The sequence below is a fragment of the Haliotis rubra genome, unplaced genomic scaffold (genome assembly GCF_003918875.1).
Source record: "Haliotis rubra isolate DU_JTF1 unplaced genomic scaffold, ASM391887v1 Scf341, whole genome shotgun sequence".
In the NCBI taxonomy this organism is placed as follows: Eukaryota; Metazoa; Mollusca; class Gastropoda; order Lepetellida; family Haliotidae; genus Haliotis; species Haliotis rubra.
In genome coordinates, this window is record NW_025767015.1 from 397,309 (window position 1) to 424,857 (window position 27,549).

The 27,549-nt window shown below is 45.3% G+C and overlaps 1 protein-coding gene across 1 annotated transcript in view; it reads right to left on the bottom strand.

Annotated features, from left to right (window-relative positions):
* LOC124284672 (ras-specific guanine nucleotide-releasing factor 1-like) overlaps window positions 1-27,549 on the bottom strand; it is a 1,084,942-nt gene that overhangs the window by 357,616 nt on the left and 699,777 nt on the right. Inside the window, exon 18 of the mRNA XM_046720776.1 lies at window positions 25,813-25,917. Within this exon, the coding sequence (XP_046576732.1) occupies window positions 25,813-25,917 (105 nt within the window). The remainder of the gene's footprint in view (window positions 1-25,812; window positions 25,918-27,549) is intronic.

The window sequence follows — 27,549 nt, forward strand, 5'->3', positions numbered from 1 at the left end:
GTTGCTGATGTTCGACCGCCGATGTGGGGTGTGGTGGTGGTGCGGGTTGAACACGGGCCGGCGCCGGGGTAGGTTTTACTATTCCCGTTTCGCCGGTATGCGTGGGTGGTGGGACTCGACTCGCGTCAACATCAGAGTTGATGCCCAGTTTCTGATCAGCGGTCGAGATGACGATTTCGTTGTTGTAGCCCACCACTTTGTGGATCCTCAGTCGCATGTCGCTTGGAGCCCTGTACAGTCCCACGCCGAACACGTAGTTGATCTGGCGTATTCCAATGTGTCCTGGGAACACCGGATGGCACTCGGTAAATCCACCGGTCTGGCGCATCGTAGGCCGTCCCTTTTCCCACGATGCCAGAACGCGTTTGCGACTGCATGCCCAGCTGCGCCCACACGTACGTTCGAATCGAATCGTTCAACCATATGGTGTCCGCACGAGTAAACCCCTTCGACCTATCCAACATATATACTTTCCAATCATCTTCAGCGTAGGGGGGCTGCTCCATCTTTTGAACGGTGAAAACAACACCGCCTTTAAAATTCATAAGATCATCTCGCCATTCATTACTCGACAGATTTCATCGCTGATTTCTTTCACAGTGCGTGCTCCACTTGGCATTTCCGGAACAGCTCTAATTCCTGGCAATATCATTTCACGACTCGGAAGAGCAAACTGATGGTGAACTATGGCGTTATTCAATAAATCTTCTCTGATTTCTTTCACGGATCGCGCTCCACTGCACGGAATGCCCAACCCGTGGTTCGTACCCGGTATACGCCAATCCGTCTTCGGATCGATTTCAAATTCGTCCCAAATCCGTTCGTAGGCTCGCCGTTCATAAGGATTGTTTGATGCATCCCATGCCTTGTCCTGTGGCATCAGTGCGCTGATCTCTTTGAGGATGCGTCTGATCTGGATATAAACGTGAAAATAAAACACAGACCGACTCAGCGGATCACGGCGTGTGTCGTTCAAGGTCACGCCGCATTCCATTGTCGCACGCCTCACGGCAAAATTGAGTTGATTCTGCCAGAATTGCATCGGGTTGTTAAGCCATGCATGTACTGCCTTGACGTTTGCCTATGTTTTTCAAGAAAATCGATAAATCAAGCTTGAAAGTGGGAACCCTCCTTGAAAGTGGGAACCCTCCTTCGCATCCACCACAATCTTCGTTTGCGTCAAATAAGCAGCACTTATATTATCGCTTTTAGGATAAATCATTCCCGACTTGTACTTGGGTGTTGCCATATTGAAAGTTTACCGCAGTGTCTCGTATATGTGTAACATGTATGTCACGCTCTCGGGAATCACGAACAGTGAGCCCGTTTTACTGCTCCACGTGATCGATAACACGTTGGGGGACCTTGAAGTCGCTCTCTGCGATCTCACCTACTACCCGTGATGGATGAACGTCAGTCACCATCAAGGGAACAGCTATTCATCGATGGAAATCGCCATGAGTTGTCCGACGGTTTTTACAGCGTGTGTATGCTCAACGATGAGATTTTCAAACCCATGGGAGCCAGCCTCAAACTCAATGAGTCCAATGGTACACTGACGTTCACGAATGGGGAAAAACCCATCCGGCTCGGTAGGCCCTTGGCGAGAACGCTCAGGTTGTCGTCGAACTACGTAAAACCCCGAGACACCGTCACGAGTTCGAAATTACCGAGCCTCATGGTCTATCATGAGGTGTTCGTTCATCTCGAACGGGTAAGCACGACCGATAATATTCAAGGCGAACGTCCTTCCATGCTGCTGAGAGCCATGCCGGTGAAAACGGAAAAGTGCTACGATGGCAGAACGGAATCGTTTTCGACCTTACAGTACAGAAAGTTAACGCGGGGCAACATCACGGAACTCAAACTATCTGTTTTAGATATAAAACATAAACCGATGCCTATCCGCTATCTAAGCGCCACACTGCATACAAACAACGATGACTCAAGGTTCGGGTCCCGGAACGGCCATGCGAATTAGAAAATGCCCTACCGCAGCAATCTCCGACCTCTGGGACACGCGCGGCTTCAACGAACCCAGGGTGGAAGGCAAAATATACGGTTTAGAAGTAAGAAACAATAAGTCCGCCGTGGTGGTGGTGGTAACCTAGGAGATTTAGACAATGTCGTAACCGGAGGGCTCTTACAAAACATCCAGTACAATCTCGTCCTCAACGACAATAACAAATGGGTGATGGTCCCGCCATTCAATGGCAATCTAGGCAATTCAGACAATGTCTTAAAAAACACTTTGTACCAGTTCGTCCTAACTGATGATAACCAATGGGCGTTGATCTCCTCCCAAATCGACTGGCTACTCGATATCACCCTCATTTCTCCCTACATGATTGCGGAGTCGAAGGTTCTTATTTAAATAAAGTCCTCAATAAGGGGATTCTCATCGCGGCTTATGTCTCCTCGCAACGAAGGAGTGTGATCATGAGCCTCATTCCGAATAAAGCGGGTCATTTGCTAGCGAGTCAATCGGATAGTCGAAATACGAGTTTACAGTTGGTGCTTGAATTCGAAGACATGTCCGATTTCGCACAAAGGATTCCAAACAATTCTACGCTTTATGTCGAAGTCTTTCTCGGGGAGGCATCAACCGACCGAGATGTTGAAATTATACCGGGAGTAAACCTCCGAAATCATGTGTGCTCGATTTACATACAGAAAAACGTCAACGCTTACATGAGTCTCTAAGGAGACACGATTACCTTGTAGAATAAAATCGTGCTCACTAAGATTTTTTTACCTCCAAAAATCCATCTCATCAGCTTAAAGTTTACACATGAGAAATTGTCTGAGAACCAATTGAAGACTCTTCCATAATACGAGCATAACCATGGGCGACGTGTCAACCCCGAATCAAAGCGTCACCATCGCGTTATCCGATCTCGGGGACACGCGAGGATTCGACCGACCCGGTACGGAAAATGCCTTGTACGTCCTGCACTTACAAAACAACATGTACCAACGTCGAGAAGTGATTTTCGAATTGAACTGGATCGTCCATATCGTCCTGACCTACCCTTATCTCATCATGGATGAGGATGGTGATGTCATCGAACTGAAAAATAATGGGGCTCTCCTGGATGGTTTTATTCCATTCAAAGAAAAGACGGTGTAGGTACCAACGTTACCAGATCAAACGGGTAATATGTTAGTCACCCGTCCGGAACCCGAATATAAACTCATGCGATTGAAAAAAAAATATAATTATGAAATCCCAGAAACGTGGATCAAAGTGATACAAGGTTCTACACTTGTCTTAGTTTTTCTAAGAGATGACCCCGCAAAAGATGTACCAATTCTAAATGGGTTAAAAATACGCTGGTATGATCACCATCATTATATACGTTGTCGTCTTTATATACAACCAGGAAGAGCCCCCACCACAAGCCTCAAGGGGGTCATGGTTTTCCTAGAGCCTCTCATTTTACTCGACTACATTCATTTATCCGAGCATATGCACCTCGTCAGCTTAAAGTACATTCATCTACGATTGACGGCGGATCAATTGAAGCTTATTTCCTAACCTTATAATATACTAGAGATGGGATTGTATTCGGCCATGAACGACGTAGCTCAAACGCTCGAAACCGTGAATGGATTTCGTTTGCGACAGATCAGGGAAATTAAACACCAATTGGAACGAGAACGAGACATGCGACTTGGATTGCACAAAAAATACCATCGGCCCGTCAATGCACATCAAGCAAACTGTTTTTGTAGATTTTAACATTGCTATAGCTACGTGCTCAAGGTCAACCCGAACCGAGAGCAGCCAGGCGAGGCTATACAGGCAGCTGTGCATTCAAGCTATTAATAGCTTATGTAACCCATCGACGGCGTGGACACGGACCTCGTGGCAGCTGGCATGGGATTAGGCGTGGCAGGCATTTGCTTATTATCCACCATCGTGGCCGCACCCATCGTCCTCGGGTTAGAAATAACCGCCGGGGTAGCCCTTAAATTCATTTCACATCGTCTGCAACGGAAAGCGCTGAAGCATGACAAGATCAGGGTTCTGGACGAGGCCAAGTTAAACACGATCAACGATCATATTGCCACCGCGATCACCGATAGCAAATCTCCGAGGAAGAGTTTCGTTTGGTGATGTCGGAAATCGCCAAATACCACCGAATGAAAGAAGTGATTCGAACCAAGACTCGGAAAACCGCTGACATCGGCGAAGACGAGAAAAAACCCCTCATAGAACAGGGTCGACAACAAATCATTCAAACCTTCCTGACAAAAAACAAGGATCTCATCAAAGATTCACCTTAAACTGTTTTGTAGATGTGAACAGAGCCTGGTAAAAAAAAATTAACCTTGCAACACAAACTGTTCAAGAAACCCACATTAAACTGTTTTGTAGATTTTAACATTGCTATAGCTACGTGCTCAAGGTCAACCCAACCCTAGGCAGTCAGGCGAGAGCAGCCAGGCAACAGCTACTGTTTAGATCAATGCACATCAAGCAAACTGTTTTTGTAGATTTTAACATTGCTATAGCTACGTGCTCAAGGTCAACCCGAACCGAGAGCAGCCAGGCAAGGCTGTACAGGCGGCTGTGCATTCAAGCTATTTATTGCTTATTTAACCCGATTTAAAAAAAATTGATTGTGGCTTCTAAAAATGTTTTCAGCTTCCTTCGTGATCAGCGTGGTCTAGACTACCTAAGAGCATCGTGTTTGTATTTCATGAGACCTTGATTCAAGGTGAAAAGCCACCAAACGTGTTCGAAGCAAGCGATCTCAAAGTAAGACTGCGCTACTATAGACGGAGCTCAGCTTAAGACTGGTTCTAGACATTTTCTGCGCTAGAATCCTTTGCGCTACTATAGACGGAGCCCAGCTCAAGAGGATGATATAATTTGTAAAAAATAATGGATTGTAGCCTCTACAATTTTTTTCAGAGTTCATCGACTAATGTATCACATTCAGTGTTGTTCAAACTACCTACGGGCATCGTGTTTGTATTTTATGAGACCTTGATTCGAGGTGAAAAGCCACCAAACGTGTTCGAACTGAGCGATCTCATTTTCAATGTTTGAAGCGGAAGTGGAATGACGTCATAAAACTGGTTCTAGACATCTTATGTGCTACTATAGACGGAGCCCGGTTTAAGAGGATGATGCAATCTCAGGATAGACCTGTTAAACCGAAATTTAGCTGTCAAGTCCCCGGTAGTGCAATCGGTTGAGTGGTGCTGGCTTATAATGTATAGTTTGCGCGACTATGCATTATATGAGTTCGTATCCCGCCATTGCCTAAGTGGATTCCTTGCAACTTTCGGTGGTGGTGGTGGTGTTTCGGTAAGGTGAGGTGAAATTGGGTTTTACGTCGTGCTTGAGAATATTTTGATCATATGACGACGTGCATGCGTATGTGTATGTGCGGCTGCTTGTACTAGCCCAGACTGAAGCTGATTTTATAGTGCTAGCCCACTGAGATACCATGCCGCAGTGAAGCATGAATACCCCACTCAGACACAGTATACTGACTCCGAGCCGACAAGTCCTTGTTGTACCTATTAATGCCGAGAGCCAGGCAGGGACCAACAAGTACCGTATTTTAACGTCTTTTGGTATGACGCGTTCGGGGATCGAACCCGCGACCTTCCGCTCTCCGGGCGGACGCTCTAACCACTACACCACGGAGGCGGTCTTCCGGTAAGGAATCAGGATCACATCAGTTAGGTCTCTGAAAAGGGCCTAGCTGAGTGGGGCACAGAGAAAGGCAGCTGACGCAATTCCCTAGGGAGAAAATGCGCAACCATCAATCTTTCGATTTCACCCCTGGAAAATTGTGGCTGCCGGGGAGATTTTGCTACTTTTTTAACCTTTCTATCTTTCCATCTTTTTTTTTGCACATCGAAGGATGTCTCTTGATAGACCATCGCCGTTTTTAAGGGGGGCTGGGAGGCTTAATTCCCACAAATAAGCCTCTAAGCCGCATCTGCGGCAAAACCCCCACTGTACTACTACTTTGGAAGAAGTGATGCGAGCAGCGCATGGATCCAAAGAAGACAAATCTTTATCCAGGTCCAGACTAGTAGGTGGAAATAAGCAGTCATGGATACCATAAGATTGCCGAAGTTGAGTTTTAGGTAACGATTGCGCAGGTGAAAGATTGGAAATTGACTCATTAAATGTCAACAAAGCAAAACGAACGAACATGGAGTGTGGTAATGTGAGCTTAGGCAATCTCTGTGGAGCCAACAAGCCGGAAGATCCCAGTTCAGCCGGGAGATCCGTGGCAACGGCCGTTGACAGGGGCGGTACAGTGCAAGGCTTCAGTTCATGTAACAAACCAATCTTGTCCGAGTATGCCCAACCGGGAGAAAAATCTGCTGCCTCCATGTCCATAGAGGGAACTGTAAGTATACCCTCATGCATAGAGACCTGTGCGTCCATAGGGGATAAATGCCTTGATGATCCGTTTCCGTAAGATCTGAAAATATTGGGATAATTGGAGGATTGTCAATATCGATGTGGTCGACACCGACCGTGGAGATCGATGGCACGGTAGTAACAGCTGTTTCAGATGCCGTGGAATCCGTAAGGGTAGTATCCAAGCCCGTTCCTGCAGACTTCGACGCCGTGGTCTTGTATGGGATGGTGGATTTATTAGTCAGCTGGGACTGGGACAATGTCGTGGCTGTCACCAATTCCTCAGACTGAGCTTGATGAGCCGTGGAAATGTCTGTGACAATCCGACAGTTATCTACAGTTTGTTGTTCCTGACTAGATACAGATTGATGCTCGATCCAAGAAGCGGCTATTGAGCGTTTCAGTTCCTTCATTTTATCAAAGCTCCTCTGTTCCAGATCTTTAAGTGCCAATCCAAAAGAAGCATTTAAATCTTCCTTAAATGATGCAAGCATAGACGATAGAGAATTCAAGTCTAAGGTTTGTGGAGTAGAGGTGTGTTCAGGGGGTAGAAGGTTTACTGCATTTAGCCTTTTCTCAGACATCAGAGGATGACAATTTGCATTCTTTAGCTCTAAGCCTAGCGCCATTCATGTGATTCCAATCAGTCTCGGATAAGTCCTGACACAGCAAGCAGCTTGAAGATAAGGAACAAGGGGGATCCGTAGTACAGGCTAAACATAATGAATGAGGGTCCTTATCTGATTGAAAACGCTGGCATCCGACACACTTATTTTCAGACATGATACAAAAAGTCCTAACCAACGTGCACAAGTACAAAAATGGCGGGTAAAATTAAGCAAGTCACAATAGACAATTTTTTACACCTATAAGAGTTCGAAGTGAAGAAATAAGATGGAATATGACCAAATGCGACAGTACTAACCAAGTCCATCGCTGTAGAAAGTTGAACTTGTAAGCATAAGATTGAAAATCCAAGGAAGTCTAGAACACGTCTTCACTTGGTGAGTACAGAGGAAAATATGACACGTGTTTGTTATCACTGGCAGAAGAGTGAGTCAAGGGAGGTAATCGAGCGGGACCAAGTATTATCTAAGTAAGGATTACTTCCCTTTGTTATTAAATTTTTTATCTAAGGGAGTCTGTAACACATCACCAAGTGACGGAGGAAAAGGCTAACACAACCCAGAGGGAATGTTTACACCTATAATTATGTTAAGTCTTGCTTTAACAATACTTTTAATAGTACTAGACTTGTAAACACATTATGACTATAAACATTCCCAGTATTTTCTGTTGCATACTGACTGAGTGATGACATCATCAGAAGCATATATCCAAGATTTGCCATGCACTCTTTTTCCATTTACTACAAAAGGCTGACACAACCTCATAGCTAGTGAAACAGGGGAAAAAATGCCTCTGAACTTCTTTGGGATATTTCAAGGATTGATATTACATATGGGAATCCAACTCCAGATTTGGCCTTGAAAAAAAGCAACCCATAGCTTTACTACATGTTCCAAGAATTGGCAGAACAAATTTTGTTAAAATGCCTACAACCTAAAGCAATTAACTAAAGGAAAACAATTAATGGTAGTTTACTAAATATACACTAACACATAAATCATCAAATAGAATTGCAATGTTCTGTAACTGACTTGGATAAAGATCACCAGACACATGTACCCCAATTTATGATGCAAAAATAATATTATTTATATTTTCATCTTGAAAACAGTTTCTGGTAACACAGCTTTGGCCATGACCAACATGACTGTTTACACTCTTGTTTTCTGTTGGTAAGATGGGGTTGCCTTTGGTTGCATGGCAGCGAACAATGGAAATAGGCACCACGGACAAGGTAAATAGTTTTGGTGGCAGTTTTCTATCGACAGTTACCGTAGACCATTGATTTGTTAAATATATACTCATGGAAACAATTAAGGGAAAGCATGAAATTACAAGTGTTCCTTTATTCTTTTCCAGGTTTCTTCACAAGGTATGTATTGCACTGTGGGTAAAATTCTGGAAATAAATATAGGAACACTTGTACTTGCATGTGTTCCCTTATTAGTTACTATGAGTATACAATTCAAGTTCATTTCATAATATTCCCTTTATACTACATCATTACATGTTACAACTTACTGTCAGTGGTATTTTGTAATATTGATTAAATCAAGTCTGATTGTGATGAAATATATATTATCAAAGTCAGTCAGAGATTTTCCATGCGCTTTAAAATGTTTAGTTATCATGTTAATTCCGGTTTGGGCCCCAAATACTGCATTCTACCTGAAAAAACATTATCTATAGATACAATGGCAAATGATGAAGTACCTGTTTCATTCATTGTTTTCCATTTTGTCGAGTTACGAGAATTGGCATCAGATACGCAATTTGTTGGTATTGTTTGCCAAGGAAGTTGTTCTGTATTCTCATTGGCTGACCTGAGGTCATTCTAAGGTAATGACCTAGCACCATATAACTATATCCTTAAGCTAAAACTAGGGAAATGTACATTGTCCTGACTAGTATTGCATAATTCACCAGTTTTCAGGACATAAATTATGTGTGTTGCTTATATTATCTCTGCTTGATCAGGCTGGGATCTTGTATGGACACAAGATACTTCATTATTGAAAACTAGGATCCTAACTTGTTTCAACGAAATAATTCCCTGTGATCAGTTCTGTCTGAATGACCTGACACAAGATTTAATTCTTGTAGCAGACAATTTCTATTTTCTGCCTCCGTTTTGCTTTATTCTTCTTCTTCATCTTCACTGGAAGTTTCTCTCGCAAGATGTAATATCAGGCTCGTATTGATACGGTCTAAGGTCCATGTCAAAAATTACATCAGGAACATCTTTTACTGCTTCATAATCTTTTACTGCTTCATAATCTATGGCCGCTATCAAATTATCAAGTAAAACTGACGATGAAGCCATTGGCAATAGGTACATGTCACGTGATACCCACTTCTGCTCATTAACTGTCAGGTGTTTCTGTAATAAGTGGAAATACAAGTGCGTTTTTTCCATGTTTATTGCTATTTTACAAACTGTCCCTTTCTCTGCACTCCTCCCTCGTAACAAATAGTGAACTGTGTCAATATTTTAATGATAGTTTGTTAAACAACTTTTTTAATTTTAGGACATAAATTCTGCAAACAAATCACAGATTAACGGGCAAAAGAAAACGATACTAAGTCGAAATCACTGATATTACAAAACGACAAACCACCATTGTGTAAAAGGAGAGTGAATTTAATAACAGGTGTATGGGCATGTGTATGCACATGCATGTTACCCATGTCACCAAACTTCACTTTTCTTTTACACAATGGTGGTTTGTCGTTTTGTAATATCAGTGGTTTTGACTTAGTATCGTTTCTTTTGCCCGTTAGTTTAATATTGCAGTGCCTATAAAGTGATGACGTTGGGCTGATGCAGTGCCAATAAAGTATGCCGACGCTGAGCCGATGTAGGGCCGATGCAGGGCCGATACAGGGCCATTGAAGTTTGCCAACGTTGGGCTGACGTCTATACGATGAGCAAAACTTCATCGGCCCGATGAAGTTTGCCGACGTCGGGCCGATAATGCACATGACGTCAGGCCGATGTCGGGCCGATGATGGCATGCTACCTGGGTCCCTCCCCGTAAGGTGAATTGTTAGTGGAATGAAAGGTCTTATGTAGGGAGATTCTATGTTCCTTATATTAGTGTTAGGTCAGGTTGGGGGAAAAGTAGCATGAGGGAAACAGAGTAGGATTTAGCTTATAGATTCTGGGTAATGTCCAGTTAATCAGTTATTCAATATTCAATTATTCGAATATCCCCAATTTTAATGGTATATGTCATAAATCTTAATATACCAAGAAGGTTTTTGAGTACAACTGACATTGTAACCGTTGCCAAAACCACAAAATGAAACCAATCTCAACAAAATTCAAACTTGTTGACCACCAGCACTTGTCTGGAACAATGAAATAAGTAACTTTTTATATACGTTTTGCTCTGGAAATGACCTACCCTCAGTTGAGGTCCAACTCATTCCCATGGAAATGCAAATCCAAAAGAAATCCTGAAGAGCACAAGGCACCATTTTAGTGTGTACCTAATGTGTTCAGTATAGCTGAGAGATCATGGTCAGAGCCAGAATAGAGACAATTGCTGCCAAATACCTACAAGACAACAGTACTGTCCTTCAAATCATGAGAAAGATGTAGATGACACTGAGGAAATCACCCATCAGTTGAGGTGTAGCAGATTGTAAAGTTAGCACAGTTGGCAATTCATTCTTAAACAAAGACTACATAAGTCTCAAGTGCATAAACCTTAAACCAGATGTGAAGATAGAATGTATTTGAAGCTGTCAGGTCAGATGATGAATGATCTTGCCACAAAGACCATTGTAACATGAAACCAGCATCACACAGCTATTCTGAATGTGTGTCACTCATAGTTTTTCTTCTCAGAAACATTCCATATCTACAGTATTGAGTTAAAAAAAAAATTCTCATGAATTAACAAAATATTCCATGAAATGTAACCCATGCATGCCTTTAAATTATACCGTCAGGGACCTTGAACTTGCATAAAGGGCACCCAAAACACCATCAAAACACCCAGCTAACACGCAACGTTCCCACAACGTTATTTTTACGTCGTGGTTTGGTCACGTCAGGAAATGACGTAACTAAGACGTTATTACAACATCATAACATAACGTCATACCACTACCTTGTCACAACGTTAGACATTACGTTATCACGACGTCCTTGCAACGTATTTTTTCATACCTTTATGCAACGTTCTCATAACGTTGTGAGGACGTTCGTTTTATATATTTATGTTTCTTTGACATCTTTGAAGATGTTTGTATTTGCAGTTGACCATCTAATTAGTTATCAAAAATATATTGAATCTAAAACGACTTTTGAATAAATCTGTCATGTTTGTTTTGTTATTTCGTTCAATTGAAACACGTATATTGAGCTTAACGTTTGAAGGTTATGAGAATGTCATTTGCATACGTTGTCACAACGTTACACATTACGTAACCAGAACGTCCAGGCAACGTGTATTTCAGACCTAGATGCAACGTTCGTATAACGTTGTGAGGACGTTCTACCTACGGCTTGCCAGCGCTGACCTGTTGGAAACCCGTTACCTTTCATTCACTCAGCCCGGAGCTACACATAATTACGTGGTTTGAAGCATTGTTTTCTTTAAAACCATTTATTATCATTGATCACTTCAGTTTATGATAAAGTTTATTCATAGTATTGACGTTATTTTTGGTTTATTCAATTTAATAGCATATAAAATTATTGTTGTGTTTTTTTATTTCACTTATTTCAATGAACACATGAAACATGCTTCGTTCAATCATTTAATCACTAAGTTCCAAATTGAGGTACTATTGCGCATGACTTCATCATGTGACGTCATTGCCTGCGCGTGTACGTTTCCCGAGCGCTGACATCTCTATTCCTGTGCGGCTGCCAGTCCTTCATGGTTCTGTGTCTATTCCTCACTTTTAGTACTGCTCACTGCCATAACAGTAAGTATTTTACGTATTTTGTTTAAATAGTGAAATGTATGTATTAGTTCAAAACGTACTCATTGAGAATAATGAAATTGACACTTGATTATTTATTTGTCCTAATTTTTGACACATTTACGAAATTGCATTATTTGGTGTATGTTTTGAAATGTAAAAATCAGATAATTACTGGGAGTATTGAATTTCAAATATAGCATATTAATGATCACTGATATCAGTTTTTGATGAAAATCACTAACGATAATTCTGAAACGTTGCCGATAAACCTAGAATCGTTTGGGATGTTTTCGAAAATTTTCGCCACATTGGATAGTGTTTCCAAAATTTAATCATGTCATACGTGGATATAGGGTAATGCGGTCTTTAATCTTTGAAAGTTTCTGTTTGTTTGAATAATATTTACATACGAAATTGACATATTGACTGTAGTACACCACATATTAAACCTTGACACAATTGTTAGAAATAACTGTAGAGCTTGCTCCAAGAATGTACTGACGTGCTAAGCTAAGCCCAAGGATGTAATTCTATCCTTCAAAGAGGCAAGTCTAGATAAGTGGACAGTTCAGCCTTGTGAAATACAGAATTTTACCGATAGGGCCAGCTGGAAAGTGTGCCTTTAGAATGGTATTTCAAAGATACTAGAATAACACACAATGACTATTTAAGTGGTTTAAAAGTTGATGCATAGACGCGTTGATATTCCATTCAAAGTGACAGTGACGTCTGTGAAAATTACTAGGCTTAGCTTCAGTCATTTGAATGAAGGTTGATAAATGAATTTATTATCATTAGCACTGAAATATCGATATATATTAGGGAAATAATTCATCTATCAAGCCACAGTAACGACATCTCATGTATTCACTGCTCACACTATCAAAATAAAACAAGTAAAACATGTATATGTAGCTTACACATTCATTCTAGCGTTTCATAAATCTGATTGAATAATTTCCCAATGTTAACATAATGCCATGTTTTAATCATCTTGTGCTTCGATTTGCATTATATTATTAGATTTTAAAGATAAACTTATTCCTTTTTTCAGACTCAAGCTGCCGCCGGGAAAGATAGGGAAGTGCAAGTCTAGAATATAATGCTTCTCAGCTATATGTTATACTTGAATAAACGGTTCAATTTTAACAAAATAAGCATCTCCGTTTTGTGTTACCAGGGCTCAAAGTAGGCAGTTTGACAAAATGTAAACGGAGTAGTATATACAATAGCGGTACGAGATCACTTCCAAGAAAAGACTCTTTAAAGCTTTATTTATGAAATAAAGCTTTTGTCAGACCCTTATCTCTCTCCGCTAGTGTGTATACCACTGTTTGAATCCCCAGTTAACTTCCTGGTCACTATGACCGCGAACCAACACTTTCCTGATCACGTGACACTATTGTGATCGCCCTATATCATGTTGACCTCGACGAAACAGTTTAATGTGAATCGCCTATGAGCTCTTTGGTCTTCGTGATGAAGGCTTGCCGGGCTTGTTGTACCCCTTGTTCTATGTACTTTTTTTTCTCGGGCTTCGCTGACGGCAGTCTTACAAGACTTGGTTTGAATCTCTTGTTTCATCTCGTGGTACTTGGTGAGTTCAGAGAGGACCAAACGAAACTCCTCCTCCGAGATCTTGTTGTCTGTGAGTGACGTGGAGGTATGGTCACTTACCATGTTCAGCTTTGCTTCAGCTAGAACCCTGATCTCGTCGTGTTTCAACGCTTTACGTTGCAGTCTGCGGGATACAAACGTAAACACCAACCCCACCAACCCGACACCTACCGCCCCTAGTCCCATGCTGGTTGTCATAAGGGCGGTATCGGCCCTGTCCACGACATTGAAAGCTCTATGGTACTTCTTGCATAATGCTGCCCGTGTGTCGCGGTCTTGTTCTAGTTGGCGTTTTACGTCACATAACTGCCTCAAGCGGAACCCGTCTACGGTTTCCAGGGTCTTCGCTACTTCTTTTACGACTTGGTACAGCCCCATCCTGTGCGTATAATATATACTACAAGATATTTTTTAATTGGGCTTCATTTAATAGTCGATCAATGTACTTGAGGCTTTTAAGGCCTAGCCTCTTGTGTAGACTAATAAAGGAAAGGTCAATAGGTAATGCTTGTTTTATACTAACCAATAGGGGTGGGGTGGGGTGGGGGTACTAAGGGGCAGCACCCCCAGTGAGGCGTCCGAGCTCAGTTGTATGACGATACGACAAGGGGAGGCCAAAAATGGATATGAATCTGACAAATCTTTTGTCACCCCAGGTAAAAGGCGCCAGGGTGTAACTCCCCATCCAAACTCATCAATGTTGTCTTTGACAAAGACTTCTATGATGAGTGTGGAGCCTGGGGACATAACCATAGAATATGGTAGGTCAGCGTATAAGTTGAATGATAAAGGTCCACCACTGGCTGTATCTAACATGTAGCCCAGGCGATGTGGTGTTTGGGAAACTCTTATACTCTGAATGGCCGGGGTGAAACCCCCGAGCAAGATACCGTTGTTCTTAATTTCGGTGATATAACCATCCTTGTCAAAAGAGACGTAAGGTGTGGTGAGGGTCATGTTGATCAACCATTCGGGTTCTTTAAAGTCTGCCAGGGACACCCGCCTATACACGTTGTCTTTCAAGTGTAGGACGTACAAGGTGTCTTCCTCGCCGTACCGATCGAATCCCTCTGTGTCTTCTAGGTCGCTAAGCGTGACGTTGGGGTGATGACTGGTCATTGCTCTATTACTATTACAAGATAGTTTCCAATTGTTTTTCTGATAACTTCTCAGGGGTGCACTTCACCCCCATTAGGTGTATGTTGTTGGGTAGGAATATCTTGGTGAGTGATATCGTGTCTTCCACGGTCACGGTGACCCCCTGCAGACTGGTGTGGGAGTCAACACCAGCCCGCACGTAAACAGTGCAAACGTGATACTGGTGTTGTTTCACCCACAGGAGTTTGATCCCCTTCACGACTTCGACTTCGCGCTGCGATGGTTCACCAAGGTAGACTTGAATGACCAGCGTGGAGTTCGCCGGTAGACTCTCCAGGATGTTGACTACGCCTCCGAATTCAGACACCACCTGCAACCCCACGTTTTGCATCCCGGGCTTGCTCGACAGCATGTGGGCTGCCATACTGGAGAGTGGGCTGATGACTACGCTACGCCTCTGCGTTGGGACGTAAGCCACGAGCAGGGTTCCGTTGTTCACGACTTTGTTTAGGTAGTTGTCTTTGTTCTCCGTGAACACGTAAGGGGAGCCGAGCCTAATGTTGAGAAACCAATCTACTCGAGAGGGTAACAACACCCACTTGTCGTCGTCGGTGAAGACGAGGGTATACGGCTTGTTTCGGGCGACGGTCATGCTCTCAACATCTTCTAAGTCGAACAGTTTGCCGCCGAACGATGGGTATACCGACCATCTATCATCACCGATGCGGACTAGGTCGAGCCGAGTGTTAAGGGCCGCTCCTGATGTATCAACTATATCACCTAGGGTTCTACCGGAGGGGACTTCGACGCGTTTGTAAATGCTGTTTTTAAGCTGTAAGGCGTACAGTCTACCCTCTACTCCGGGGTCGTCGAACCCGTGTGTCCCCGAGGTTGGAGATCCCTACATTGACGCATCTCTTCACCCTTCCGGGTCCTTGTGCACTAGTCATCTTATGTGCAGCGTTATGCTGAGGTATCTTATATTCACAGGATTATGCTTTATATGTTACACTGATATTACCAAATCCGGGATGGTGCCCCGAGTTAACCTCTTGTACTGCCGCGATGAAAACTACTCGGTTCTGCCGTCGTTGTACTTCTCCGTCTTCACCGGTACGGCTCTCAGCAGCATGGAAGGGTGGCCACCTTGAATGTTGTACGTCGTGCTCAGCTGATCGAGATGAATGCACAGCTCGCGGTACGGGACTAGGTCGGGTTATTTCGTACCTGTGACCATGGTTGTGGGTTTTATCTTGTCCAGAGTGTCCTCGCCAATGGTCGGCCGAGCCTCAAGGGGTTTATTCCGTTGTTGGTTAACATGACCGTGCCATTTGAGTCGTTCATCTTGAGTTCGGCTCCCACGGGCTTGAAGACTTCATCGCTTAGCGAGCACAAGCTGTAGTAGCCGTTGGTTATGTGGTTGCGGACGCCACTGACGAACAGCTTGTTGTTGCTGTCGTTGATGTTGGTCCACCGCGGCAGGTAGGTGATATCGCAGAATGCGACTTCGAGGTGACCCGATGTGTTATTGATCGCGTGCAGCAGCTGAACGGCTTCACTGCTCGTTATTCCGGGAAGTGTCACGTACATATAAGAGTATATATACCATTATATAATACTTTTAACATGTACAACCCGGGAGTGTTTTACCCTAAGATGGACATAGACTTCACGCACATGAAGATCGTGGTCGACATGGCTGGGTTGTTCTTCGGAGCCCAGTTCATCGATGTGTTCGACCGGTATAGGCTTTCGGTGACGAACGCCAAGGCAGTCCACGCCTGGTTCAACAACCCGATGCAGTTCTGGCAGAATCAACTCAACTTCGCCGTGTGGTGCGTTATAACGGGGTGCGGCTTGACGTTGACCGACACTCGGCGGGGACCGCTGGGTCAGTCTGTGTTCACGTTCCACGTGTACTACCAGGTCAGGCGTATCCTCAAAGAGATCAGCGCTCCGCTCCCACAGGACAAAGCATGGGACGCGGCAAACAACCTGTACGACCGACGGGCCTACGAACGCGTTTGCAACAAATTCGGATTACATCCGAAGACAGATTGGCATTTGCCGGAGCCGAACCACGGGTTGGGTATTCAATATGATGGGGGGCGACCCATGAAAGAAGTCAGTGATGATTTACTGAAACTAGATGTACTACGCCAGGACTTTGCTTTATTGAATAATGAATGGTGTATGAACTCTAAAGGTGGTGTTGCTTTCACCATCCAGAAAGTGGAGCAGCCCACCGCTGACAATTGGAAAATGTTCATGCTGGACACGTCGAAAGGGTTTACTCGTGCCGGTGTCACCACATTGAACGATTCGATTCGAATGTCCACTGCAAGGACAGGGATTCGTTCAAGGAATGTTTGAGGGAGAACGACGTGCTGATCAAACTAGAACGGGAACGGGTGAAGAAGCAGCTAGCCGAGAAGAAGCATGCTAAGCTCGTGCTCAAGACCGACCAACCCGTGGCTTACCAAGTGCTAAGCATTGCTAAGCAATGGCTGAGTAATGCTAAGCAATGGCATAGCAATTAAAAGTTACAGTTCTATATGGCTTGTGAAGTGCTCATCGTGTGCAACCTAACCTTCATCTCGCTGTGTTTCGCGTGCATCGGTTATTATATCATTAGAATTAAAAATCACTTGTTACATTATAAGATGGAGTGCAACGAACTGCTCGAACAACTGTTGGTGGAGGGTGATAAGCGGCCTGATGACGACAAGCGAGAGAAACTGGTGGCGCTGGCGGGCAGCGGCAAAGCCAAACAGTACTTTGGGGAATACGCTCCAGATAAAATCCAGAAACTACCCGCCAGGTTTACTCGTGCCAGTGTCACCAGATTGAACGATTCGATTCGCGAACGTACTCGTGTGGGCGCTGGTGGGTGCGCAGACACAAACGCGTTCCAGCATCGTGGGCGCTGGGACTGCTTACGACGTTCAGAAACAGTTCGGGGCTAACGTCAAGGATGCTATAAATGCTCCAGTTGGCTGCCCACAGGTTTTGCCCGAGCCACATGGCAGTTTTAGCCACGAGGTTTATCTATGAGGTTTAGTGCATCGCAGATCGGTTGCCCCCCATGGCGACTGATTAGTGTCGATAAGGCAAGCGGTTCTCTGGTGCGTTTGCTCACGAGATTGATCTCCGGGTGAGCCTTCAATCGCAGCGTGCCGTTCTCGTCGAGGGTGAACCTGGAATAGTCTCATCCCAACGGCTCGACGTTGTGTTTACGCTTCAACTCGTTGTAGTATTCGGCGGCGGCCTGCTTCACGAGTTCGTTGACTTGCGTGAACGAGGTTTCCTGCTCCTCTAACCAGGGGCACTATTATCCCACAAGTCATCCATCAGGATGTCTTCGTAACCACCACCTTCAGCCATATTTAATTATGTTAAACTTATATATTTCATGTATATAACAATGTCATACGGTAGGAAGCTAGACCCTTTCCGGAGATCAAGGGAGCCTCTAGGCGCCAGAGCCGTGCGCCAGTCGGTGACCATCACCAACAATCCCAGCAAGATAGACCAGAACCAAACGCTGTTGGTTTGATTCCCCAACCTGGGCGAGAACGACCTCATCGTGCCCGGCACGGTTCGACTGGCGTTCAACCTAACGTTGACCTCCGACAACGACAAACGCGAGCTTGTGCGGAACGTAGGTCGGGCCATCGTCAAGAAGACCACCATCAAGATCAGCGGCAACGAGGTGCTGAGCCTCGACGATAGCGACGTATTTTACTGCTACGGGGACCTCTGGAAAAGCGAGGGAGAACACGTTAACGATGTCGGGTACGGCTTCACGCAAGACCAGCTCGACGAGGTCTCGGCGGGTGAAAAGGCCATCGCCGAACCGTACGGGAACAGGTTCTGCATGCCGCTCGACTTCGAGTTGATCACGGGGCATGCGCCGTTTTACCAGGCCGCGCTGGGTGATAGGCTTGAATACGAACTCAAGTTTAACGACTACAGCAAAGTCGTGCGTACGCCGAACGGTGATGAGGCCAGTTACACCATCGACAACATCTCTCTGGAGTTCGACATGGTCACTAGCCCAGAGCTGGCCAGGCAGGTTCGAACCCAGTACTTGGGGAAGGTGGCCATCCTGTACGACCGCATACTGCGGCATAGAACCATCATACGGGACAAGAGTGACACGGTGTGGAATATCAACCTGAACGTGCCGGCGCGATCGATGAAAGGCATCCTGATTGTTCCCGTGGAGGATTACGAGCCGTTCCGAAAGGACAGCGAGAAGTAAAAAAAATCTTCAACCCCGAGATCATGAAGGTGGAAGTGACCATCAAGGGCGTGCCCAACCAGCTGTTCAGCCATGGTATGAGGGCACACCAGCAGTGGGACGAGATAACGAAGCTACCGACCCGACACCAACACGTCGTCAAGGACCTGGATCTATCCTCCGTGCAGATTGGTGAATACCTGACCACCAAGTACGCATTATGGTTGGACATGCGATCCACGGACGACGACAGGCTGCACGGCAGTGGACACCGCATCGACAACGGCAGCGAGGGGATAACCATCCAAATTACCAAGAAGGCTCAACCCGCGGGCAAGTTGAAATTATATCTGTACGTGATTATGGACGCGCAGCTTAATATAGACAATGGGAGATTCGTGCAAGCCATCTATTGATCTACCCCGCGACTCGCACTGCGCCATAGTGTGCGGGCAGACTGGTTGTGGGAATACCGTTTTTGTGCTGGATATGCTGCAGGGGTACTACAGGGACGTGTTCGACAACATCGTTATCATGTGCCCTACTCTGCATATGAACAGGACGTACACGCAAAGACCTTGGGTGATGACGGACCCGGACGTGCACAGAGTCGACCCGGGAACACGCCTGCAGGACTGGCTGAAGGATTACCACGGTAAATTCAAGGGGGAGTCTATGCTGTTCATCCTGGACGACTGCAGCGCTAACAAGGAGATAACAAAAAAGAGAGACATGCTATCGTACCTAGCCTTCTCCGGCCGGCATGCTCAGCACAGCGTCTGGGTGCTGACGCAGAAGTTCAACTCGGTACTGAAAGACCTCAGGGAACAGATGCGATGGGTAGCCTTATTCCACTGCAAGGACATAGGTACACATGAGTATACACAATGAGACCTGCCCCGTATCGATGTCAGTACGTGCTTATGGGGAAGACCGAGACCTGCAGTAGGAAATGCAGGACCGAGGGGTACTGTTGTTTCCACAGGAGGTGTTTCGCGAACTACACTCCGTGTGCGGCATCGGGATTAAATGCCACTACTGCCTATGTAAAGCCCACGGGGCAAACGTAGTCCGGCACCAGCTTATCTACGAGAGGAAGAAGGACTACATAAAGGAACGCAGGCGCCTCCTTAGGATGGAGGCCTAATTAGAGACTGTGTACACCTAGGTATAATGATGAATAGTCTACAGTTCATGGAAGTTCAACCCTGGGAATGCCTGAGAAGCTGGCAGATGGATGTAGGCAGAAGTATAGAGGTCGGTGCCCTCAAACCTCTTGTTGTTGGCAAACTCCATAAGTTGGGGTGCTTCGCATTTGCAATCATGGTGAAAGTAGGGTTTGATGTACCGTGGGCTGGGAACACTTGGATTACTTTGATGGGGGACGAGCAGATGTGCATCACCACGGGGAGATTGATATGCTTGTCGACACTTCGTTGCAAATAATACAAAACACCCTACTACTCTGCGCATGTTCCGGGTGGGCCGAGGGTATAATCGATGAGGTCTATCTAGATATTTACTAAGGATTTTATGGCGCCTCCTTTTTTTAGTTACCTCCCTTGCCGGTGACCAAATTTGAGATTGTATACACCTTGGTATAACAATGCCTACTGTCCGAGAGCTCAAGCATATTGCGAGAGAACGAGGTGTAGTGGGGTACTCTCGATTGAGGAAACCCCAGCTGTTTAGCTTACTAGGCATACAACTAGGCTGGGGCTGGCGGGTTATTCCCGTATGAGGAAACCCGAGCTCGTCGAACTGTTGCATCAGCACAGAGTCGTCGATCTACAGTTCGTGCGCACTGAACGCGCTGTAGGTAACTACCTGAGAGGCTGGCGCATGCATGTAGATAAGAACATAGACATCGGTGACGTCAAGCCTCTGATCGCTGACAAAGTTAATGAGGAACTGAACAACCTGGGAAGTCTCAAGTTTCAAATAACGGCAAAGATGTCGCTTGATAAACAGCAGACGGATGGTGCCATTGAGTACGTTCAGCCTTACTTCCGGGGTAAACAAGAAGTCGTGACTATACCCGAGACGGTAGCTAACTACAGATCATACCTAGACTTACCCCCCTACTACAAGAAAAAACAAGCCATGGTCAACGTCAAGAACAGAGGAGACGATTGCATGAGGTTAGCAATCAGGTCAGCCTTGTTTCCGGCTGACGTTAATTCGAACAGACCTACGAGCTATCCCCAAGACAACGGACTCAACTGGGACGGTATAGACAAACCCACCCCCATATCCCAGGTCACCAGAATCGAGAAGCAGAACCCCATAGCCATCAACGTCTTCGGGCACGAAGGCATCAAAGTGATCATGCACAGGATCAGCCCAATGGAGCGTCGTCGCGTGATTAATATATTCATGATACAGCGAGGTGGTACTACGCGTGGATAAAACACTTCAGCAGGCTGTTGCACGACCAATCGAAATACGATGGGAAAAAAACCTTTTGTGAACGGTGCCTGCACGGCTTCACCCGGGCCGACCTGCTGGAATCACACCGGGAGGATTGCCTAGGCATGGGGCAGATGGCCGTACGAATTGACATGCCCAAGGAAGGCAACAATGTCCTAAAATTTGACAACCACAAGAACCAGATGTCCGTACCTTACATCATCTATGCCGACTTCGAAGCCTTGGTCAAACCCGTTGACATCGGGCCGGCTCCCAACACTCACAAAACGCAGGAGCACAAGGCCTGTGGGTTCAGATACGTGGTCGTCCGATGCGATGGGGAAACGAATGCTCCCGTGGTGTACAGGAGTCCCGACGCGGCTGAAAAGTTTCTAAAGTGCTTGCAGCACGAAGAGAAAACCATCAGGAAGAAGTTGTACACCGTCGTTCCCATGCGTATGACCCAAGCCGACCGGCGAGCTCACGACAGCACTCACGTATGCCACGTGTGCGACGGCCCACTGAACGGTGATTCGGTGAGAGATCACTGTCACATCACCGGTGAGTACAGAGGCGCCGCTCACAGCGCGTGCAACCTCAAGCTCAGAATCAACCCCAAAACAATCAACATCCCTGTGGTCTTCCACAACTTGAGAGGGTACGACTCTCACTTGATCATGCAGGCCATCGCGAGGGTCGACGGCAACCTGACGTGCATCCCCAACAACATGGAGAGATACATCTCCTTCTCCCTGAACGGCCTGAGGTTCATAGACTCAGTTCAGTTCCTGCTGTCATCTCTCGACAGTTTGGTCAAGGCCAACGATACCTTCCCCATCACCGATCGATACACCGACGTCGAGACTCGACCCCTGCTGATGAGGAAGGGTGTTTACCCCTACAAGTACATGGACAGCTGGGCCAAGTTTGCCGAGACCCAACTATCCCCAATCAGTGAATTTTACAGCAACTTGACCGACTCAGCCATCCCCCAGGGCGATTACGACCACGCCCAGAACGTGTGGGAGAAACTGGGCTGCAGGACCCTAGGTGATTACCACGACCTGTACTTGAGAACGGACGTACTCCTGCTGGCTGACGTGTTCGAGACGTTCAGAAAGACGTGTTTCAAGCAGTATCAACTCGACCCCGCGTGGTACTACACCAGCCCCGGTCTCTCTTGGGATGCCTTGCTGAAAAAGACCGGAGTTAAGCTGGAACTCCTCACCGATTACAACATGCACCTGTTCATCGAGGAAGGATTGCAAGGCGGGATCTCCATGGCTGCCAAACGGTAGGCGAGAGCCAACAATCAGTACATGAAGGGCTACGACTCTAGCAAACCCACCAATCATCTCCTCTATCTCGACGCCAACAACCTGTACGGCTGGGCCATGAGCCAGTATCTACCCACCGGGGGGTTCGAATGGGTGCCTGAGATAGATGTCATGAGCATACCCCCAGATTCGGGGGCAGGTTACATACTTGAAGTGGACTTGGAGTACCCAGCAGCATTACACAAGTCACACAACGGCTACCCCCTGGCTCCCGAACGGTTGATGGTGAACCCGGACTGGATGTCCGACTACCAACGGAGGGTGGGGAAGAATAAGCTAGCCAACGTATAAAACTCGTACCCAACTTGATGAACAACACCAAGTACATCGTTCACTATCGCAACCTGCAGCTGTACCTGCCGCTGGGTATGAGGCTGACTAACATTCATAGGGTGCTCAAGTTCGACCAGAGCCCCTGGATGGAGCCCTACATCAGAATGAACACGGACCTGTGAAAGCTGGCCATCAGTGACTTCGAGAAGAACCTCTAAAAGCTCATGAACAACTCGGTGTTCAGTAAGACGATGGAGAACCTGAGGAAACACGTGACCGTGAAGCTGGTCCGGTCGAAAGAGGAAGACAAGCTCAGGAGACTGATAGCCAGCCTGGTATTCAACCGGAGCAAGATATTCACCGACGATCTGGTGGCCCTGCGCATGAGGAAGAGCCACATCAAGTTCAACTGGCCCATCTACGCTGGGATGAGCATCCTCGACCTCTCCAAGCACCTGATGTACGACTTTTACTACAACGAGCTCAAGAAACAGTACGGTGACAGGTGCGAGGTGCTGTACACGGACACAGACTCCCTACTGATGGAGATTCGAACCGAAGACGTGTACGAGGACATGAAGAAGCACATAAACCTGTACGACACCAGCAACTACCCCAAGGGCCATGCCATGCACAGCACGGTTAACAAAAAGGTCCTCGGTAAGATGAAGGACGAGTGTGCTGGCACGCCCATAGCGGAGTACATAGGTTTGAGGCCCAAGATGTACTCCATCCTGAAAGCCGACAATAGCGAGATCCGGAAGGCGAAGGGTGTCAAGAAGAACGTGGTGAAACAACACATAAAAAACGCCAGGTACAAGGAGGCCCTGTTCAGAGCCCGCACCTTCAAGCATCAGATGAACACGCTGAGAAGCGAAGGACACAGGATATACGGACTGACGATAAACAAGACGTCACCGATGTGGACACGAAGCGTTGGATAGCTGCCGATGGAATCAACACGTACGCATACGGGCATGAGAAAATTGAACCAAAGACATATCCGTATGTATACGATGTCACGGAACCAGAGAAAGTTTGAGGCTATTTACTCTATCCCGCGTGGGTACTGGAAAGGAGCAAGCGCCATACATAAGCTTGCCAAAATGTTGAGAGTACCCCGGACGAGGCCAAAGCGTGGCTTGAAAAACAAGCTCTGTGGCAGATCTACCTACCGGCACCACGCTACATGCCTAGAAGAAAGTTTGGTATTGCCGTGCCCAATAGCATCCACCAGGCCGACCTACTGTTCGTACCCCACGACAAGAGGTACAAGTATGCCCTGACCGTCGTGGACGTGGCCAGCCGCTACAAAGAAGCAGAACCCTTAACCGCGAAAGACTCGGTCCAGGTAGCCCGCAGATTCGAACGCATATACAAGCGCAGCCCGCTGACATGGCCCACAGAGCTGCAAGTCGATCCCGGACAGGAGTTCATGGGTGCCGTGTCACAACTGCTAGCCAAGCACGGCGTCCAAGTCAGGCGTGGTGCGGCTTGGGCTCATCGCAGCCAAGCCATAGTCGAGAGATTCAATAGGACTTTGGCCGAGCGCTTATTCGGGCATCAGTGTGCAAGAGAGATGGCCAAACCAGGGAGACGATCGACGGAATGGGTAGCGCGGCTACCTCAAGTGGTGTCGGCTATCAAACACGAAACCACTCGGCTCACCAGCAAGAAACCGGCCGACGCTATGAAACTGAAATCAGTGACGGCCGAACCGTCTGCACCATCGCGTGGGAAGGAGAAACAGATACCCGACCGGGTTCTCGTGAGATACCTCTATCCGCCGGGAGAACATGAAGGAGACACTCGGAAACGAGCCACCGATCCGACATGGTCGATCAAAACTTACAACATAGATAAAGTGGACATCAAAGGCGACGAACCAAACTTGTACTATTTGAAAGATGGGCCACCGAGAGGTTTCGTCAGAGAGGAATTATTGATCATACCCCATGGCACAATGTTACCCCCCAAGTAGTGATTCAAAATATTTAACACTTACCTTGACGAGTGATCCCAATAGTGTCACATAACCAGGAAGTGTTGGTTCGCGGTCATAGTGACCAGGAAGTTGGCTGGGGATTCAAACAGTGGTATACACACTAGCGGAGAGAGATAAGGGCCTGACAAAAGCTTTATTTCATAAATAAAGCTTTACAGAGTCTTTTCTTGGAAGTGATCTCGTACCGCTATTGTATATACTACTAACGGACTTGTTGACACATTTATAATTGCCGAAATAATTTTTAGAATTGTTGATAATCACTTGACCTTTTTTCTGAATAGTGAATTTAATTCTAAAATATCAATAAACAAGGAAAAATATAACTTTTAGCCCTGGATATATTACCCATAAACTATAGATAACGTTGTTACAACATAATGTTTATGACGTTCTGAGGACGTTATTTTTTGGTCGTATGAACGTTCGAAATAACGTTGTGAGGACGTGTTTTCGACTCCACACAAGGGACGTTACGGAGACGTTATATGCTGACGTTCTGCGGACGTAAACGTAACGTTGTAACAAGGTCCTCACAACGTAATTTTGTTAGCTGGGCACTCTCTTTGATGCCATGTGAAACTTACATTTATAAATACTCAAGTTATCATGTATGTAAGTCAAGTTCATACCGAGTGAACTTCACCCTCATTGCCATCTACATATATATCAGAAAAGTATTAATATCAGTATGATACAGGTAACATCTGTCACGACAAGCATATGGTTAAGCAGAAGTAGCAAATTCAAGCAAACACATTAAGCATTGATCCAGGGACTTCTGAATTATATTATAGTCTGTACAATATTGATGTTTATCTTTATGATTTAAGAAGGGACATAGAACATGTACTTCATTTACCTGTTGATGTTTTGAAACCCAGTGTTTCAGCACATTGAGAACTCGCATGGTGGCAGCTGTAAAAATTACAGATTCCCGCTTTTTTAGGGGAATGAAGATCAACACCTGCAAAGAAGAATTAATGTATATTTAACGATGATACATACAGAAAGACATGGTGGAAAAAATCAGATTGTATTTAGTTACTGAACTTTTAAACATATGCAACCAAAAGGAACATATAATTGTAAAATTGATATACAACTCAAAGATTTGGAATGAACACTGCTTTAAAAAGTAGTACATCAAATTGTGTCTTCATGTTGAAATAGCCATAATGTGACCAATATTCTTTCACTCAGAACACCTGTCAAAATATATGTATCCACCAAAACTAAAACTTGAAAAAAATCACAAATTCGTGACATGGCAATCTGCAGCTCATTCCACATGTGTTCAACAGGGTGTAGGAGCAGACTGGTCAATCCATGCAGACAGTTGTCTAGTGCTCCATTAGGCATCAACAACTGTGGAATGATGAGGTCATGAGTTATCATCCATGAGGATGAAGTTGAGTGTGATTATAACAGAATACAGTCCATGTACACAACCAGAAAGTCATCTCTGCACACACATCACTGTGCCCTGCTGTTGGACATGTTCTTCCAGCTCTACTGATCTAATCCCAGATCAAATCCCAGATCTCTCAGCAATATTGGAATCCGTAAAGTTTTCTCCTTGTCTTGGCCACACGAGGGCACAACAATCTGTAAATCTATAGACAGTATCTCAATTCTTCACTAAAAGGTACAGGCACTCAGTTATGTCTGTCCAGTTGACATGATCCTTCCTAACTCAAAATGTGGCCACACCTCTTGAAATTTAGGTCTGGAATATTCCAATATGAACTGGTTGGATGTTTTTTTTAATATCATCAAAACATTATCCATAGCAAATTTTGAGTAGTAAAGCACATACCATATGTTTGCTTGAAGAATCTTGATGATGTGTTGTCTACATAATAATTTCAGTATTTATCAAGCAAAAGCTTACACAAACTGTATATCATGCTTATAACACTATATTTATTTTCAGCTGATGAATAATCTGTAGTTTAAAAAAATATGACAATCACGTGAATGGAAATTACTTATTAGGAAAGCAATACACTTTGATACACTTCTTTTATGTTCTGGGGCGGTGGGGTAGCCTAATGGTTAAAGCGTTGGCCCGTCACGCCGAAGACCCGGGTTCGATTCCCCACATGGGTACAATGTGTGAAGCCCATTTCTGGTGTCCCCCGCCGTGATGTTGCTGGAATATTGCTAAAAGCGGGCGTAAAACCAAACTCAGTCAGTCAGTCAGTCTTTTATGTTCTGACTACTTATGAAACATTTCAGATTACTGACTCATCCCAACCAGCTGATCATCAAAATCATTATCAGTTACCTTCTTTCCACATAAAGTTCAGTATTTCCAGATCACACAAAAATATGAAAACAAACACAAAACTTTTACATGTACTTGCATTCATTTGTAACTGAAGTCACTGCCTTACAACCAGGGATGACACGACTGAATAACTTAGGGCAGTATCCAGAATGAAATCACACAGAGTCACCAGAGTCACCAGATAGTAATGACAAAATTAATGTTACAGTCCTTATATTTGACTGCTTTCTAATAGTCATTGTGTAGTCATCACACTAATTATAATCCTCAGATTTTCATCTGGTCTCCACCATTCCAACTAGTTAT